At 50.7% G+C, this 16,606-nt stretch overlaps 1 protein-coding gene across 5 annotated transcripts in view; it reads left to right on the top strand.

Moving 5' to 3' along the window:
* SLC8A1 (solute carrier family 8 member A1) overlaps nt 1-16,606 on the top strand; it is a 106,659-nt gene extending 90,053 nt beyond the window's left edge. For 4 of the 5 annotated variants that reach the window (XM_066995477.1, XM_048048338.2, XM_013196170.3 and 1 more), the window contains exons 4-8: nt 2,308-2,325; nt 3,715-3,845; nt 4,618-4,717; nt 7,864-8,139; nt 9,737-16,606. In XM_066995477.1, the coding sequence (XP_066851578.1) occupies nt 2,308-2,325; nt 3,715-3,845; nt 4,618-4,717; nt 7,864-8,139; nt 9,737-10,113 (902 nt within the window). In that variant the 3' untranslated portion in view covers nt 10,114-16,606. The remainder of the gene's footprint in view (nt 1-2,307; nt 2,326-3,714; nt 3,846-4,617; nt 4,718-7,863; nt 8,140-9,736) is intronic. The other variant, XM_013196171.3, reaches the window with a different exon arrangement.

Below are 16,606 nucleotides of genomic sequence, written 5' to 3'. Positions count from 1 at the left end.
ATGCCACATACATTCCCCTTCAGAACAGGTGCCATGCAGGTCAGCTGCACCTTCACCTCTGTCAGGTTTCCTGATGGTTTTTGTGACTTGCTGGGTTATATGAATAGCTAGCAGGAGCCAGGCTTGAAAGAAAGAAAAAGAAAGAAAGAAAGAAAGAAAGAAAGAAAGAAAGAAAGAAAGAAAGAAAGAAAGAAAGAAAGAAAGAGAAAGAAAGAAAAAGAAAAGAAAGAGAGAAAGAGAAAGAGAGAAAGAAAAAGAGAAAGAGAGAAAGAGAAAGAGAGAGAGAGAGAAAGAGAGAAAGAGAGAGAGAGAAAGAAAGAGAGAGAGAGAGAAAGAAAGAAAGAAAGAAAGAAAAAGAAAAGAAAGAGAAAGAGAGAGAAAGAAAGAAAGAAAGAAAGAAAGAAAGAAAGAAAGAAAGAAAGAAAGAAAGAAAGAAAGAAAGAAAGAAAGAAAGAAAAATAAAAAAGAAAGAAAGAAAGAAAGAAAGAAAGAAAGAAAGAAAGAAAGAAAGAAAGAAAGAAAGAAAGAAAGAAAGAGAAAAAAGAAAGAAAGGAAGAGAAAAAAGAAAGAAAAGAGAGAGAGAAAGAGAGAAAAGAAAGAAAGAAAGAGAGAGAGAGAGAAAGAAAGAAAGAAAGAAAGAAAGAAAGAAAGAAAAGAAAGAAAGAAAGAAAGAAAGAAAGAAAGAAAGAAAGAAAGAAAGAAAGAAAGAAAGAAAGAAAGAAAGAAAGAAAGAAAGAAAGAAAGAAAGAGAAAAGAAAAAGTTTCTTATGGTCACAAAGATCTTGCAAACTCAATAGCTGGAAGGCAAGTCAGTGTTTTAAAGGATGCTATTTCTGCCTTGGCCATGCTGGGGTTTTTTGTGTGTTTGCCTTTTTTTTTTTTTAGCTAGTTTTTTTTGCTTGATTTTTCACAAGAGGCCGCAAAGTGGGGTGAGCTGCGTGCTCGGCACCCTGTAGATGGGAGCATCCCTGAAACGTCACCCTTGGGCCGCATAGCCAAGGTGAGGTCTGTGCCTCAGGGGCCAGAGACCAACCATGCACTAAGGGAGAGCCTTTTTCTTTTGTTTCTGACACCTAAAATGCTGAGTGACCAGATCCCTGAGCCAAACCTTGCCCCAGACTTTTCTTCTCTCGTTGCATATGTCAGAAATGCAGCCTCCAAGTGTAGTTCTTGCTCCCCAATAGGTGGCTGGAGGAGGTCAAAGCCAGTAGCCACTGCACGTGGGATGTATTGTGTCCTCCCCCGAGGCAGAACTGCCCCCGAGACCAATGGAAGATCTTGCACATATGATTCAAAGGGGAAAAATGAATTTTTGGAGTGTGCCTTTTAACTCATATCCACCCCATGTTGGCAATCATTTTTATTTTAAATCTACAGTCCCATGAAATGTTTCTGTTCCTTTATTTTTAGTGCATCACTCTCAACACTAATGGTGTCCTGCAGCTTTACAGATCTGAAATCTCTGCCCTGGGATCTGGAGTCTTTCTGTGGATATCCCTTTTGATTTCATTATTCATTTACTTTTCTTCTTCTGTGTTTGTCTCTGTCTGTCTCCTTCACAGCCCTGTTGTTGAATGAGCTTGGTAAGCGCGCTTTCTTTTTTCCTTTCCATTTTTCCAGTTTGTCTACATATTTTTGGAAGACGATTGATTTTGTTTGACATTTTTCTTTGCTCACAATGTTCTCTTTTAGGGCGGTCAGCACTATTTAAGTAAGCTCAGGTATCTGATGCCCCAACAGCCCTCGGATTAAAACCCCAAAGTCATTACCATTAATGAGCGGTAGCCCGCTGTGGCAGGGAGCATTTTTTCGGGAGTGGCGTTGTTACAGCTGTAACAAACCCACCGACATGCCGGGTTACAAAACCATGCTGTGCAGATTAACCCATTGCCTCTTACACTGGCATGGCAAAAAGAGGACAGGCTAGTGACTTAGAGGTGGGACAGATGGCCAACCCACCTGGAAGAGGTGGTGCAAGTGGCGTCTCCAGACTTGGGGCTTTTAGAGTCCACCCAGCCTCTGTGTTTTCAGGCCGGGGAGGGATGCAGAACACCCTCAACCTCTAGGTTGGCTCTGCAGCCTATGTTAGGTGCTGGGGGGTGGCAGATGCGACTTGGAGAGCTCAGATTTGGGCAGGGTGTCCCCACGCCATCCCCAGGGTGCAGGTCAGGGACTGGCCCCCAGCCCCAAGTGGGGCAGGCAAGGACTCCCATGTCCCTGGGGGCTTCGGGGGGCTGCTGTGATGATGCTAACCCTCTCTTTCTCTCTTTCTCTCTCTCTTTTTCTCTCATTTTTGGTTTCATCTAGGTGGCTTCACCATCACAGGTATGGATCTCTGCTATCCCTTTGCCCACCCCCACCACCCCTTCTCCTCTTAATGGCCATATGCTCATCCTGCTCTTTCCTCTCTCTTGGTTTCCTCTTTGCTTTTGTTCCACCCTGGAGGGAAACTCTGGAAGGGTAAGCAGGCGGCAGGGCCGCCCTTGCTGACACCGCATCCTCTCACAGCACACCCAGCCTGCCGCACACCCATCATGGCCGCTGCCCTCGGCAGGGCATGGCGGCCATGACACAGCCTGACGGGACACAGAGCAGCCCCTCAGGAGCGCTGCAAACGATCCTTGAGGCTGACGAGGCTCTGACCGCGAGGCTGGGCCCTTCGAGCAGCTCCCCGTGGTGGTGACAACTTTTCAGGCGGGGGGCAGCCGGGCGGGAGCCACGCTAACCCCGTGTGCAGTAGGATGTAGAGTTTACTAATGGCACAACGTGGGTGTGCATGGGGTGTGCAGTGCCTCCTGCTGATCTCCTGCTGGTCGCTGTGATAGGAAGACCCGTCTTCAGGAAGGTCCAGGCTAGAGAGCGTCCTCTTCCCTGCACCGTGGTCACCATCCGAGGTACCCGCAGCGTGGCACCCATGGGCCGTGGCGGTCTAACACGGACTGACCGGCGTGTTTATGTACTGACCCGGGCAAATTAACTCCTCTCTCCAGCAAATCCAGCCCCTCTCAGCCCCGATGGCCTTCTGCTCGTCCCCAAGGGTGGGCTGGCAGGGAGCAATGTGGGGGTGTGCACAGAAGGTGACAAAATGTCCCCCCGCCCTGAGGTTGCGCATACACTGGTGGAAGTACAAAGCAACTCCATGGCTCTTGTAGTCCTGCCATTGCCTCCTCTCTCAGGGTTTGGGGCCAAGCCATGCCCTGGGTATGGCCCGTCACACAGTGCTGGCCGTGCTTTTTCCTCCAGCCCCAAGCTCTCCAGCTGCCAGCCCGCTCTCCACAAGGTAAAGCCCTGCTCAGGAGGGTCTCATCCCCTCCTCAGCCCTGGGGCTGCTGACAGCTCTCTCTGCTTGTAATGGGGCGATGGAAATGTCCTAACCACACCTGGCTGCAGAGCTGGAGGGCTGGGAATTGGAGCAGCCTTAGTGGTGGTCTGTTCCCCCAAGGAGCCCTGTGGGAGAGGCAGCAGAAAACAGGGATACTCCCCAGCCCTGAGGGTGAATTAGACTATTCCTGAGGTTGGACGAGTTGCAGACCTCTTTTGCCAGCATTCCCCAGCAAAACCACCTTGTCTATCACTCCATGACCTCCTTCTTCTCCTCTGCTCTGTCGCTCGTGCTCCTACCCGGAGGCTTCCTGACCTCCCCCTCCGATGGGAAGCCAACTCCAGAGAGTGACCGGCCGGACCTGGCTCACAGGTGGGCTCTTTGCTTTACAGAGGAGAATGAGGAGAAGCAGCCACTGACCAGCAAGGAGGAGGAAGAGCGACGAATTGCGGAGATGGGGCGCCCAGTCCTGGGGGAGCACACCAAGCTCGAAGTCATCATTGAGGAATCCTATGAGTTCAAGGTATCACCAACATCCCTATCCTTCTTTTCCTCTGGTTGGGGGCCCACCTTTTGCACAACATTGGCCAACACACGCTAATGGCATCGCAGCAAAGTGAGGCAGCTGCTGGCATCACAAGGTCTCAGACCATTGCCTGTGGTTTTTACACAAGCACATCATCCAGGTGAGCCTGAGAGCTCACTGGGCTCCAAAATGCTGCACGTTACTTTCAGATATAACCTCGCTATCACAGCGATGCTTTATAGCCTACATAAAGGCAGTTTTGAGTGAGCCCTGACCCTGGGACTCCTATGGCAAAGCTCTTATACCCTAAATGCAAGCAATCATTGTGGCTTTGTGGTGAATCCTGCCCAGGAGCATCCCCTGCCCACTGCAGCCACAGTGCTTTCCCCACTAGCACTGAGCTTCAGCTCCTAAGCAGAGCCTTGCTCAAGTCCCAGTTATTTACAACGCTTTGAAGCAGCCCAGTAAAATTCCTCCCAAGGCATTGTGAACAGGAGCTGCGGCACCTCAGTGTTATTTACTGTTAAACCTCCACCGAGACCACTCAAACTCCCATCGTGAGCAGGTTTCAAAAGGCCTTTTTGAGTGGCAATGAGGGGAATTGGAAATACCTACATTTGCTTTCACTGCTGGGATGCTTGACCTCAGCTTAGCATCTGCTAAGCTTTTTCCATAAGCGTACGGCTGTAAGCACCAGTGCCAGTGGGTTTTAGCCCAGCGCCTCCAATCTGATAGCCACTAATTCTCTCTTCTGCATCTCCATCTGCAGAACACAGTGGACAAGCTCATTAAGAAGACGAACCTGGCCCTGGTGGTTGGCACAAACAGCTGGAGGGAGCAGTTTATTGAGGCTATTACTGTCAGTGCGGGTGAGTTTAGACTGCTGCTCCAGGTGAATTACGATCAACCTTGCTCATGTCTCGGCTTGGCCGTACCAGTAATACAGATCGTAGTGAGGCGGCAGGAGGAAAAACAGGTGGTGGAGTTATTTACAGCATCTGCATAAATAAGACAGATGATTAAATCTTTTCGTGAGATCACCTTGTCTGATGTGTGGGAAACCTCCTGCAGTAAATGTGTAGCGCCCGGCAGAGAAACACTCTGGGTGCTACCAGATGGCAGAGGGGAAAATTCATTTCAGTGGGAGAGATCTGGGGAGAAATCGCAGTGTTTCAATTCAGAACAGCACGGAAGGTGCTGGTGGGAAGTGGCAGTGCTCACCCTCTCTGGTGCTCCCTGCAGTGGGGACAGTGCTAGGGTGAGGGCCCCCAACCCTGAAGACAGTCACTGTGTCCCCCCTCAGATAGCCAAAATTTGCCCTTGACCCCTTGTGCTCAGGACAGCAATGCTCCTGCTCTTCCAGCCCTCTGTGGTTATGGTTCAGCAGTAGATTATGGCTCAGCTGTCCAGTAGCTGCAGCAGCACATCCTATCCGTGCTCATATCAGATCATACCAGATCATATCTCCCCTCTCCTGAAGAACTGCCTTTCCCTCAGAAATACCCTCCTGTACTGCTCTCACAGGGACCAGTGCCACGTTTACCAGTATGCCCAGTATAGGATGTATTAGCACTCCCATTTCTGTTTTAGGTAAAATAAGGTCTGTCACAGATGTGGTTTTAACAGCTGGAGATGTTATAACTCACTGGCTGGATGTTATAGCCTTACAGTTCAGCCCGGGCCCTGCATCTGCAAGCATTAGGGCAAAATCAACCAGCCTAGATTAAATTACTGGAGAAGGCAGTCGGAGCCCACCCAGCTAATTTTGCATTGAAATGCATGAGGGAACACTCACACTTCCTACCTCGAGCTCCTCTGTACATGGCAACCCCTACCCAGTACAAGTTAATTAAAAGTGATGGCTGTACCATCTACCCTTTGCATCTGAAAACGAGGACAGGACATCGCACAGCAGCTATGCCCTCAAATTGCCATCCCTCTTTTTGTAGCATAGTTATTCTTAGAGCCTCCAGCCAAGAGCCTCCCATTATTTCTGATACAGCATGAACATATCAAGCAAGACAATCCTCGCTGCAGGTTTTATAGCTAATATGGCTAAAATAATCTATGCCAGAATCAATTATTTAATTGGATCCCATATTAAAGCAAAGCTAATCACTAGTACTTGGATCTCATCTCTGTGAAGTATGTAAAAGACTGCAGTTACATGAAAACCCCGTCACCACTACTCCTTGAATATACAACTACCATCAGTGCTAATAGGATGATTAACAGACATTTAATAAATGTGGCATAATTTGGTGGGCGTGAGCTGTCCCTTGCAGCTGGGGAAGATGAGTTTGCCTCTGAGCTCTGAACCTAAGTTTTTGCTAGGATTTAGCTCCTCAAGCAAGAACTTGCTGCAGTTTGTGAGCTTGTACCAGAATGGGTCACAGTCCAACTTTGCTCTGCATTTCAATTCACCTTAACAGTATCTGGCCAGCTATTGGAAAGAGGGCCATTATTCCTGCTTAACAAAATGATAGACAGATGTGGATGAGCGTTATGACAGTGGTGCTCATGTTCATTTTTCAGTCCATTTTATCATCTCCGTAAAGATCTAGATCCGCAACAGTCCTGCTGCCAAGTAGCTTGGGAAGAGGATTAAAATACCTGCCTCAAAATTACAGTGTCAGCACAATGTTTCCTGCCAGTACCAGCCTTTGTGCAAAAAGCAAAAGTCCAGCCTAGGCTTCCCAGGCTGAAAAAAATGTTCCTTATCTCCACCACAATGCACAGGAACGGGGCATTTATATCTGCCAAAATAATAATACCATGCTTCCGATTAGCTACTGTTTCTGCCATAATGAGTGCAATGCCTTAAAGCCAACCAACACATCATTTTCTATCAAGTTATTGTACAGACACCAAGTTTCCCACTGCCTCTATCCTACGTCTTGATCTGCAAAAGCTCTTCAAAGCCAAACGATACATGTGCAACATTGCACCCCAGCAGGGTGCTGAGTAGGACTTTCCCAAGGTTTATTCCCATAGCTTTATTTAGCCAAATGTTGAAAACACACAAGGATGGAAATGTCCACCACCCAGGGTAGGTGTCCCAAGGCTTCACCACTCTCCTGGAGGAGACATTTTCTCTGGCTCCATACCTACCCTCTCCCCTGCAGCTGGATCTCTGCTGAGAGCCCCCAGGATGCCGGCAAAGTTTACATGCGCTGGAGCTGGACCAAACCAAGCGCAGGTTGGCTCCCTTTACAGGTTACCAACACTCTCATGAAGGACTGACCTACCTGAGCGATCCTTGGGCTTTTTCCTTTTCTTGCTCCCACATGCTGTGGGAGCCATGAAGGTGCTGGGGGGCCATGAAGGGCTGAAACTTCAGTGCTCAGGGTTTGGCCACCTTCTGAGGAAGTAAGCCATGTCTTGGTCCCCCATTTGGCTTTTCATCACCACCTTTGCATCAAGGCAGAAAGCAGTTGTTGTTATGAGCAATAACTAAGCAAGCAGCACTCGAGCAGCTTTCCCCAGTAGCTCCATTGTCATGGCATGGAGCCCCCATTTAAATGTGGAGTTAATTGACACCTACAGATTGGACATGGCATACAGCAAGACCACTTGTTCTCCCTGAGGGAGACTTTATACATTTTGTTATCCAATTAAACATCTGTGCTGTGGGGTAGGATGTGAAAAGGAAAGTAGCCCTTTCTGTAGTCTTTTCTGAAAGTAGCCCTTCTGGGGAAAGGGCTACTGAGCAGGGGCCGAGTCTCAAAAAGCATCTGGTGGTCAAACCCAGGCAGAGGTGCTGGCATGAGGCTTTGTGTTTTCTGACATGCAGGTCAGTTTTCAAGACTGATGCCTCTGGAGGGTCTCTGTACAACAGAGAGGAGCCAGGAAAGGTCCTTGTGCCCCCCTGTTCTTTGCCCAGAAAATGAGATATTTGGAAGTCAAGGTTTTCCAGGGCCTGAGCCATGAGAGGTGATGTTTGGGGGCTGCAGGAAGCACAAAGGTTTTGCCAAATTGAATGAGCAACTAACCGGGCACTGGTGGTTCTCTCCAGGGGAAGATGACGACGACGATGAATGTGGGGAGGAGAAGCTGCCCTCCTGCTTTGACTACGTGATGCACTTTCTGACCGTCTTCTGGAAGGTCCTTTTTGCCTTCGTGCCCCCAACAGACTACTGGAATGGCTGGGCTTGCTTCGTCGTCTCCATCCTCATGATCGGCATCCTGACAGCTTTCATCGGCGACCTGGCGTCCCACTTCGGCTGCACCATTGGCTTGAAGGACTCAGTCACTGCCGTCGTGTTTGTCGCACTGGGGACATCGGTGCCAGGTAAGGGCAATGGCAGTTTGTTGTAAAGGTCCGTCTCTGCCCAGACTGTGCTGTATCTATTTCTGTGGGCAGCCTCCGCGGCATTTGCTCTCAGTGTAGGAAATGAGTCTTTGATTAAAATGCTACCTGTGTTGGCACTTTCTGAAAGTCTTCTCATTTGACATTGTCTCCCAGGTCAGGTAAGTGCCTGTTCATACTCAGGGTGCTCTACTCAGCACAGGCACCTCTGTATGAGTCCAGATTTAGCTTTGGTTCAGGTGGATCGAGATGCTATTGAGCCAGGGAAGCTGCTAGAAATGCCACTTGTGAAGCTGCTGGAAGGCCATGACCCTGCAGATATTTGGAGGTGTGTCTATGAACAAATGGCCACCGAGCTTCAGAAGACAGCAAAGACTGAAGACCGACCAGGGAGAGAAAAAACATGAGTTTCCATTGCCACATATTACTGTGCTGACCAGGCACAGTCTAGATCCTGGAGATGGGGCTGCAACCCAACCTGACCACCTCCTGCTTCAGTCACATGTTTTCTCACCAGTCCCAAACCTCCAGTGGTCAGCATTTTGTGCGCAAAAACCTTGAAACAGTCTTAATGCTATCAGAGCCCAAAAAGGAACAACAGAACCAAAAGGGAGAACAGATTTGGGCAAAAGAAGGAGTATTTTTTAGATTTCTGGCACTAGAACTTTTAGGTGCAAGTTTTGTAGCACTGTCTCATACCCTTGACAGCCAAAGTCTTCCCTTCTGTTTTTGTTGACAAAAAGTTGACATTTCAGGAAACATTTAAGAGAAAAAGAGAATATCTTTTTGGGATATATTTGTCTACTCCTTTTTCAACTGGGAGACACTAACAGATGGTGTGGTGTTATCTGGGCACTATCTGAGCTGCTGGGCTTGGATGTAAAGCCAACACTTCCTTACAGCACAGGACAGCATCGTGCTGGTCAACTAGCCACAAGATCTGCAGAGTAAAAGGCCAGGCATGTTTTTATCACAGCGTTTTATTTTTGTTGCTGGTCTTGAAGCTGATGGAGCACCTGGGCAAGTATGCATGTACCTGCCTGTATTTTCTCCCCTGTTAAATGGGTGAAAGTTGAGCACTTGTTTCCCAAAATGTCAGGGTCTTCAAAGGACACTGGGCTTTAGTGAGGCAAAAAGCATTGGTGAGAAATCATTAAAGCAAACACAGAAATGAAAATACAAAACTTCAGCAGACCTGAGAGATGGAGACAGACCATTCTAGCTCCCACAAAACTCTCCCAATCTTTTCACTTCTTGGATAAGTCAGCGTATTAGTGGATGTGGGAAAGGGGCCAATACACTGTAGTACTGGGAAGAGCTGTCTCTGGCTTGAAGCACCATGGGGAATCTGTGAGCCATAATGGGGGAAGCCCCATATAACTGGACTTTGAGATTTCCCTCCTAGGCATTTCTGGACCTTGACTGTCCTTTCTCAGGAATGCCTGCAGGCAGGTCCATACCTTTACCCAATGTCTTCACTCCCCCAGTGACGCTTTTGACTTCTGTCCCCACGCTGCCCGCCACCATCCCTCCTTACCTGCCTGTTCCCTGAGGGTTTCTCTCTGCCTTCCCTTTGCAGACACGTTTGCCAGCAAAGTAGCAGCGACACAGGACCAGTACGCAGACGCCTCCATCGGGAACGTCACCGGGAGCAACGCCGTGAACGTTTTCTTGGGCATCGGGGTGGCCTGGTCCATCGCGGCCATCTACCACGCGGCACACGGACAAGCCTTCGAAGTCTCGCCCGGCACCCTGGCCTTCTCCGTTACCCTCTTCACCATTTTTGCTTTTATCAGTGTGGGTGTGCTGCTCTATCGGCGGAGACCCGAAATTGGAGGTGAGCTGGGCGGGCCGCGGACTTCCAAGCTGCTCACATCCTCACTCTTTATCCTCCTGTGGCTCTTGTACATATTCTTCTCATCTCTGGAAGCCTACTGCCACATAAAGGGCTTCTAAAGGAACAATCAGAGATAGTAAATATATATATATCTATATGTATCTATATAGAGCAATATATAGGTATAGATATAGATATAACGCTGTGTATAATGAACAGAGAAAGAATAAAAGAGATTTGCCATGTTCACACACCTGCTGACGGAAAGCGGCTTTGGAGCGTCCTTTGAACTAGGAGGGACCCCAAAGCCGGCCGGACCCCCTTCCCAGGGGTCCTCTCTTTGCAACTCTACCAGCGAGAGCAGCCGGCAGCGACCGAGCCCTGTCCCATCGCTCTCACCGCCCCCCCAGGAGGATGGATGCGAAGGCGACCGGGGCGTGTTGGCACAGGGAAGGCCGGAGTGGCTGGTGAGAAACGGAGCCGGTGGGCAAGGGAAGGAGAGGCGAGCGAGGGTTCTGACCTCCGAGCATCCTCCATCCGCCTTCGCCACTTGGGAACGTCCCCTCTGGCCCTGTCAGAAAGAAGCAAGAGACCAGACTGAAGAAAAAGGGGAAACTGGGAGCTTTCTAAGGATAGAACACAACCATTTTCGTCATTCAATTTTTTTTTTTCATTTTGATGTGTGTATAATTAGCATTTCCCCTCCCTTCCCCCCCATTTTGCCCTTTTCCCCCCACTCTCCGTGCTTTGGGGACGCAGCCTCGTGTCCGGTGTCCTACGCTGAGGTCCCACAGCGCCCATCCTCTGCCCAGCCCATCGCCCCCGCCTCGTCCACCCCCCCGGGCATGCTGTCGTGGTACTAGTAACATTTTGCATGAATGAAATGAACCCTACCTGTATATAGCATCCTATAGCGATAGTCCTTCCAGCCATGTGGGTTGAGCATTGCAGATACAAGTGTTTCCTTTTCACCTGGTTTTATTTATTTTAGGTAGTTTAGTTTCTCCCATAGTTTTTTTGTTGTTGGTTTTTGTTTTTTTGTTTCGGTTGTTTGTTTCCTCTTCACGGGGAGGGGGGGGGAAAGGAGGGAAAGCTTTCACCGTTCACTGCTCCACGCACGGGTCCCTGAGAAGCAATAACAGCCACGCGGGTGTTTCTGTGCCCTCAGGGGCCAAGAGACAGCCCCTGTTTCCAAGTGCTAAGCCATTGGGATCAGTCCTCAGGGCTGCTCCTTCGCCACAGCCATTTGGAGGCAGAACAGTTTGGTGTGAGAGCTGAAGGGCCGTAACGAGGTCTTCCACACCTCTGAAGGTAGCCGTGAAGCATTCCCTGAGGAAAAAGGACACGTTTGCACCGCCAGCAGCGCTTAGCACTAGGCATTGCCTCTGGGATTGATCATTCAGCACGCAGCGAGGGTGAGCTCGGTGCCGAGAAGGGCACAGCCCTGGCACGGAGGTGAGGTGGGGACCGGTGGCCTTGGCCAGGGTGACAGAGAGGAGGCAGAGCAAAGGGGATGCGTCCACCAGGGCATCTCCCCTCCGAAACCAATGGGAAGGGTGAGATGGGGCAGGTGTCGCTCAGCACCACCCCGTCTCTCCAGGATAAGGTTGTGCATGGTGTTGATGGGTGTCTCCTCACCCCACACCACCCACCTGGTGGCCCAGCCAGGCAAACCCCCAGCCTGCACGTCACTGGCGAGCTCCTCCGACCCGGCTGAGAAGCACCTCTGTACCTCAACCGGTTGGCTGGGGTATCTCTACTCATTTTGAACAAGCTGTGGAAACTTCAATTAATCTGTTGTAAAATTTTCTCCAAGAGTCTAAAGATATATTTTTTTTTCCTTGTCAAAGCTTTTTTTTTCATTTTTGAAAGGTTCTTGGGGTTTTCTTTTGGGTTTCTCATTGTTTTGGGGGAGGAATTGAACACAAATGCAGGTTGTTCAGGTCTGTGATTACCTTTATGTACAATGATTTCATTTTTGTTTGTTTGGCTTCATTGATTTTTCTTTGTGTGTATTGCCCACCACTATAGGCAGTGAGTCCACTAATTGTGATGATCCTTATCAATGGTACACGATGCACAGACAAATAAAGTTTGTAATGATTCCTCATGGATCCAGTAGTGCTCCTGCATATTCTCTATGGAAAACCCTCCCCTTCCCGCTCCTTGTCTCCCTTTACGTTGCACCCATCTCTTATTTATTCATCGCTTTGCCTTCGTTGTGTTTCTGCTGCTGATGGGTGTGTCGGGGCCTCCACGCACACCTTCCTGCCCCACCTCACAGCTTTCCTCTTGCTCCATCGCCGTCAGGCTCAGCGTGCTGGGGTGCAGCGGCGGCTCTCGGAGGGACGCAGGAAACCGCCCAAGGACAAAACTTGCAAGTGAAGCCCTTTGGGGGCCAGATGCTGCTCCTGTGCTGAGCGCCCAGTCAGTGCTGGTTTGCCCCAGACTCAGGGAGAGTCACACAGCTGCCTGCGAGGAACTTAGCAGCCCTTTTTTGCCCGTGCTCCCCAGTTGCACAGAACTGCTCCTGTTTGCTCTTGATCCAGCCTCGTGGTTCAGCTGGCAGGGCCCCTCCAGGCAGCGCACACGTGCAGAGGACTCCGCAGAGGGACGCGCAGAGCTGCAAAGAGCCCAGGTCCCCTCCGCACCTTTAAAATGTGTCCCTTTGCAGAGGACCAGGCTCAGGTCTGCAGCTCCTGGGGCGCCGGCAGGCTCAGTATGGGGCTGCACAGACAGTGAGGCCAGCAGCAGCAGCAGCGCCTGGCTTTGGAGCTCCAAAGCAGGTAAATGATGTTCCCCCACAGCCGGAGGATTTCATGCAATCACTGGGCAGCACGAGCCTGGCCTCTTCCCCAAAACTAAACTAGGCTGCTTTTTGCCATCTGAGCCACTGACCCTCCTCTCCCTGCCAGCACTCAGCATCCTCCAGGATGAGTGCAGCTCAGCCGACAGCCTTTGCCAAGCCCCAGCCAAGCGCAGTCAGTCACGCCCATGTGCTTCTCCCAGGCAGTGAATTGTGAGAGCGAAGCAGTTCTCCTGATCCAGTAATTACATCTTCCGAAAGGTGATGCTGGTATTTCACTCTCATCATCCTTTCACTTCTCCGGGATGAATCACAGTCACCGAAGTCATTAACAAGTCAAACAGGACACGTGTAGCGGCGTGGTTTAAGAGGCAGTAAATAAGCGTTCTGCACAGAGAGCTTTCCAGCGGGAGTGATGGAGCACTGCTTGCTTAGGACAAGGCCTAAATCACACGGTTAACACCAGCCTTGTTTGTGCAATTATTCTCCGCCAGCCCCATGCTTTTGGCATCTGCAACGAGCTTATGCAAAGAGTGACACCTGTTTGCCCGTAAACTGCTCTCCTCCTCGAGACACATGGACTCTGGAGGTCCCCGGTGCCGGCATTTGTGGGTTTTTCTCCCCGTTTTCATCACTTCCTTCAAGGACAAGAGGGCAGAGGCGGTCTTTGTACCCTTTCTGGTAGCCACGTGCCTCAGATATGTCAGAAGTCTGGACGCGGTCTGTAAACTTGCTGTGCTATTTCTGCCGTGGGCGGGGAGGAGAGGAGCAGAGGCTGTGTGTTATTGTTAGGGTTATTTTTAAGTGCTCGGGTAAGAACTGCGCGCAGCTGTGTTGGGGACCATATCCATACCTAGGGAGGAGCTGCCTTACTGAGGGGCAACAGCCAGAAAATGTCGGTGTGACAGGGGCAGAGAGAAGAGGGAAAAGTTCATGCCAGAGGGTGTTACTCCGGGAGAAGCCTTTGCGGTTTTTTTCCATAGGCTTTGGCACCCACACCATCCGGGGAAGCGTTTGCAGAGCACCAGGAACCCCTCCGGCCTCTCCCGATGACCGACCACACGCACACGCACAGCCGCAGGAAAGCCTGTTTATCTTGTAAAAACTTGACTTGCGCAGGAAAGCATCCAGAGGCATCTGTATTCTTGCAAAATGCCCCGGGGGACAATAAATACAGCCGGATTCCTCACCTTTTAAGGACTTGAGCCTCCCTCCTTTTGGAAGCCGAGGTGCCGAGAGCCTCTCGCCAGCCAGCGACAGCCCTCGTGCGGAGGGACGGGAAAGCTGCCAAGGCGGGCGCTGCCGGTGGGATGTCCAGCATCGGGGAGCACAGGGACAGGGGGAGCACCAGGGGGTCTCACCCAGAACTGGAAACCCCATTTTAGGTGCTGCCACGGCACGCATCCCCGCCCTGACTGCTGTGGCTATGGGTGCACGTCTTGGTGCAGCTGGTGGTGGGAAGCAGTATCAGCACCACAACCCCAGCACCTCGGAGTCGGGGCCGTGCAAGCAAAGGAACCTGCAAGTTTCCAGGTCGAGGAGGAGAGAGGATGGGCGTGCTGAGCCCTTCCTGCTCGTTCTTATTGCCCTGCTCTCCCTCGTTCACAAAGTCTGGAAGATTAAACATTTCTGCTGAATTTCCACCGTTATCAAGGCCCGCGGATGTTCTAGTTCCCCCAAACCCTAGCCTGGCTCTACACTTCAGAGCAAACTAACTGCTTTAATGCGGGGTTTGAGGGCCATCTCAACTCCTTTACCTCAAAACAGTGCCTGTTCTCAGTGCTCTAAAAAAATATTTACCCCATTAAAGTGGGCAGAGTTTGATTAAGACCCAGCCCAACTGTGTAGTGATGGCATGAGGATGTTCTAAGGAGGGCACAGGCAGGAGACAATGTCCTTCTTGCTATGAAACCTTCAGATGCAAGGACTTGGGATGCTTAACCACACTTAGAGCTCCTAAACCCTTGCAGGGCACAGAGGACAACCACAGGGCTCTCTCCCTGCACCCCTTGACCTCTCTGTAGGGGCTGGATTTATTTCCTCTCTATTTCTAGTTCAGAGCCCGTGTCCCTGGCTGCTATCAGTCATATTCAGGGGTGATAACGAAAGCCTTTGGAAACTGGTGGTTTTGTGATTCCTAAGGATCTAGGGAGGTGTGCGACTGGATTGCTCCTTGCCTTCAGCTCTAGCCCTGTACGTTGGCTTGGTCTCACTAAGCAATGAGAGCCGCAATTAGATGTCCCGTGGCTGGACCCCCCCCCCGAGCAGAAGGAGATGAACGGGCACCTGTTGTGCCTTCATTTGTTGGCTCCGTGTGGCTCCCCTTGTCTGCCCAGCTCGTGAGCAAACGTGATCGCATAGCGAGCCGGGCGGGAGCACTGCTCACCCTGCTCTTCATCGGGAAGCAGGCACAGCTTCCAGCAGCTCCAGAGAGCAAAAGGCTGTGATAACGCCTTGACACAATAGCCACTGCGTTAGCGAGAAAGAAAACTCTGTATTTTTTCCCTGATGACAACTCTGCTTCTGACAAGGCTTGTTCAGCTCTTCTGTTTTTATTTATTTTATTTTTTTCCACAATGCATTAAGCCCTCAGCTGTTAAGCAGGAGGCTCAGCTCTGCAGACAACCCAGCTTTCATGACTGCCCATTGAGGACGTGGCTCAGCAATCTGGCAAAACAGTTTTGTTTGTGGATGGATGGGAGAAGTTGCTGAATTCTCCTAAGTGTCCTAGCTCTAGCGTGCTGCTACGTGGTGCTGAAAGCCACAAAATACTGGGTTTGGTAGGACACAGCCCTCTGCTTCCCGGGTCTTTGTGCCAAAGAGATGTGGCATGAGGTGTGCTGTCAAAACCAGGACTTCTCGTTGGGCACCTTCATACCTCCCACGGCCCATGGTTTGCCTGGAGAGGTCCCTGGTGCTCACCAGGCCCAAATACTGCTCTTAGCCAAGCGAGAAGAGGGTATGGAGTTTTGCTGTCTCCAGACAGAGATCCCTGCAGGCAGAGCCAAGGGTGAGGCCTGGGCTCCCCGTGTGAGCATCAGCCCTGATTTCACACGGAGAGGCCTGGAGGGAATGGCCGTAATGTTCTGACAAAGTGGAAAACGAGACAGGAACTAGGCAAAAAGCAGCTGTAGGAAGAATTTAGGAGTGATTTTTTTCCCCCGTAATGGAGTGGCCCAGTTATCTTGATGCTCGAGCGACCACTCCAGCTCTCAAAAGCCATTCCGCACACTTGAAGCACGGGGAAAGCAAAGCAACATCTCCTCTTTTTGGAGCAGAAAACAGCCTCTTGCCACGAGCCTGCAGAGGACACAGAGGTGCAGCCCTCTCAGCCGAGGCCCAGCCAAGCCAGCAGCTTCTCCGTCCCGCTCTCCGTTCCACCAGTGAGGCGGGCTCAGGCCTCCCATCGGGGCAGGAGATAAAGCTCAGAGAGACTTTGTGGCCCTAAAAAGCCAGGGGAAGGGCTGATGCACCCTGCGAGGTGGGCGCTTTCCTGCTCTCCCGTGACAGCCACCCGGCACCCCCGGAGCTCCCCGCTGTCCCTGGGGCCGACGGCTCCCCCCCCCGGCTCGCGCTTCCAGCCTCCCTCCCCACCATCTCTCTTCCTCTTCCTTGTGAGCTCAACGGCACAATGCAGCTACACTCTTTGAAAAGCCATACTATTTGTTGGTACGACTCTTTTATGACTGTCGATTTATATATATTTGTTGATAAAAGAGGCCATCTTGGGAGACGCTCGTAGTCGACTGGGAAATAATCACCCGGTGCTGTATATTCTGTACATGCTGTATAAACAAAAAAGCAAA

This window comes from Anser cygnoides, chromosome 3 (assembly GCF_040182565.1).
Source record: "Anser cygnoides isolate HZ-2024a breed goose chromosome 3, Taihu_goose_T2T_genome, whole genome shotgun sequence".
NCBI lineage: Eukaryota > Metazoa > Chordata > Aves > Anseriformes > Anatidae > Anser > Anser cygnoides.
The sequence above is the reverse complement of the archived record's forward strand: the minus strand, read 5'-3'. Positions and strand labels throughout refer to the sequence as shown.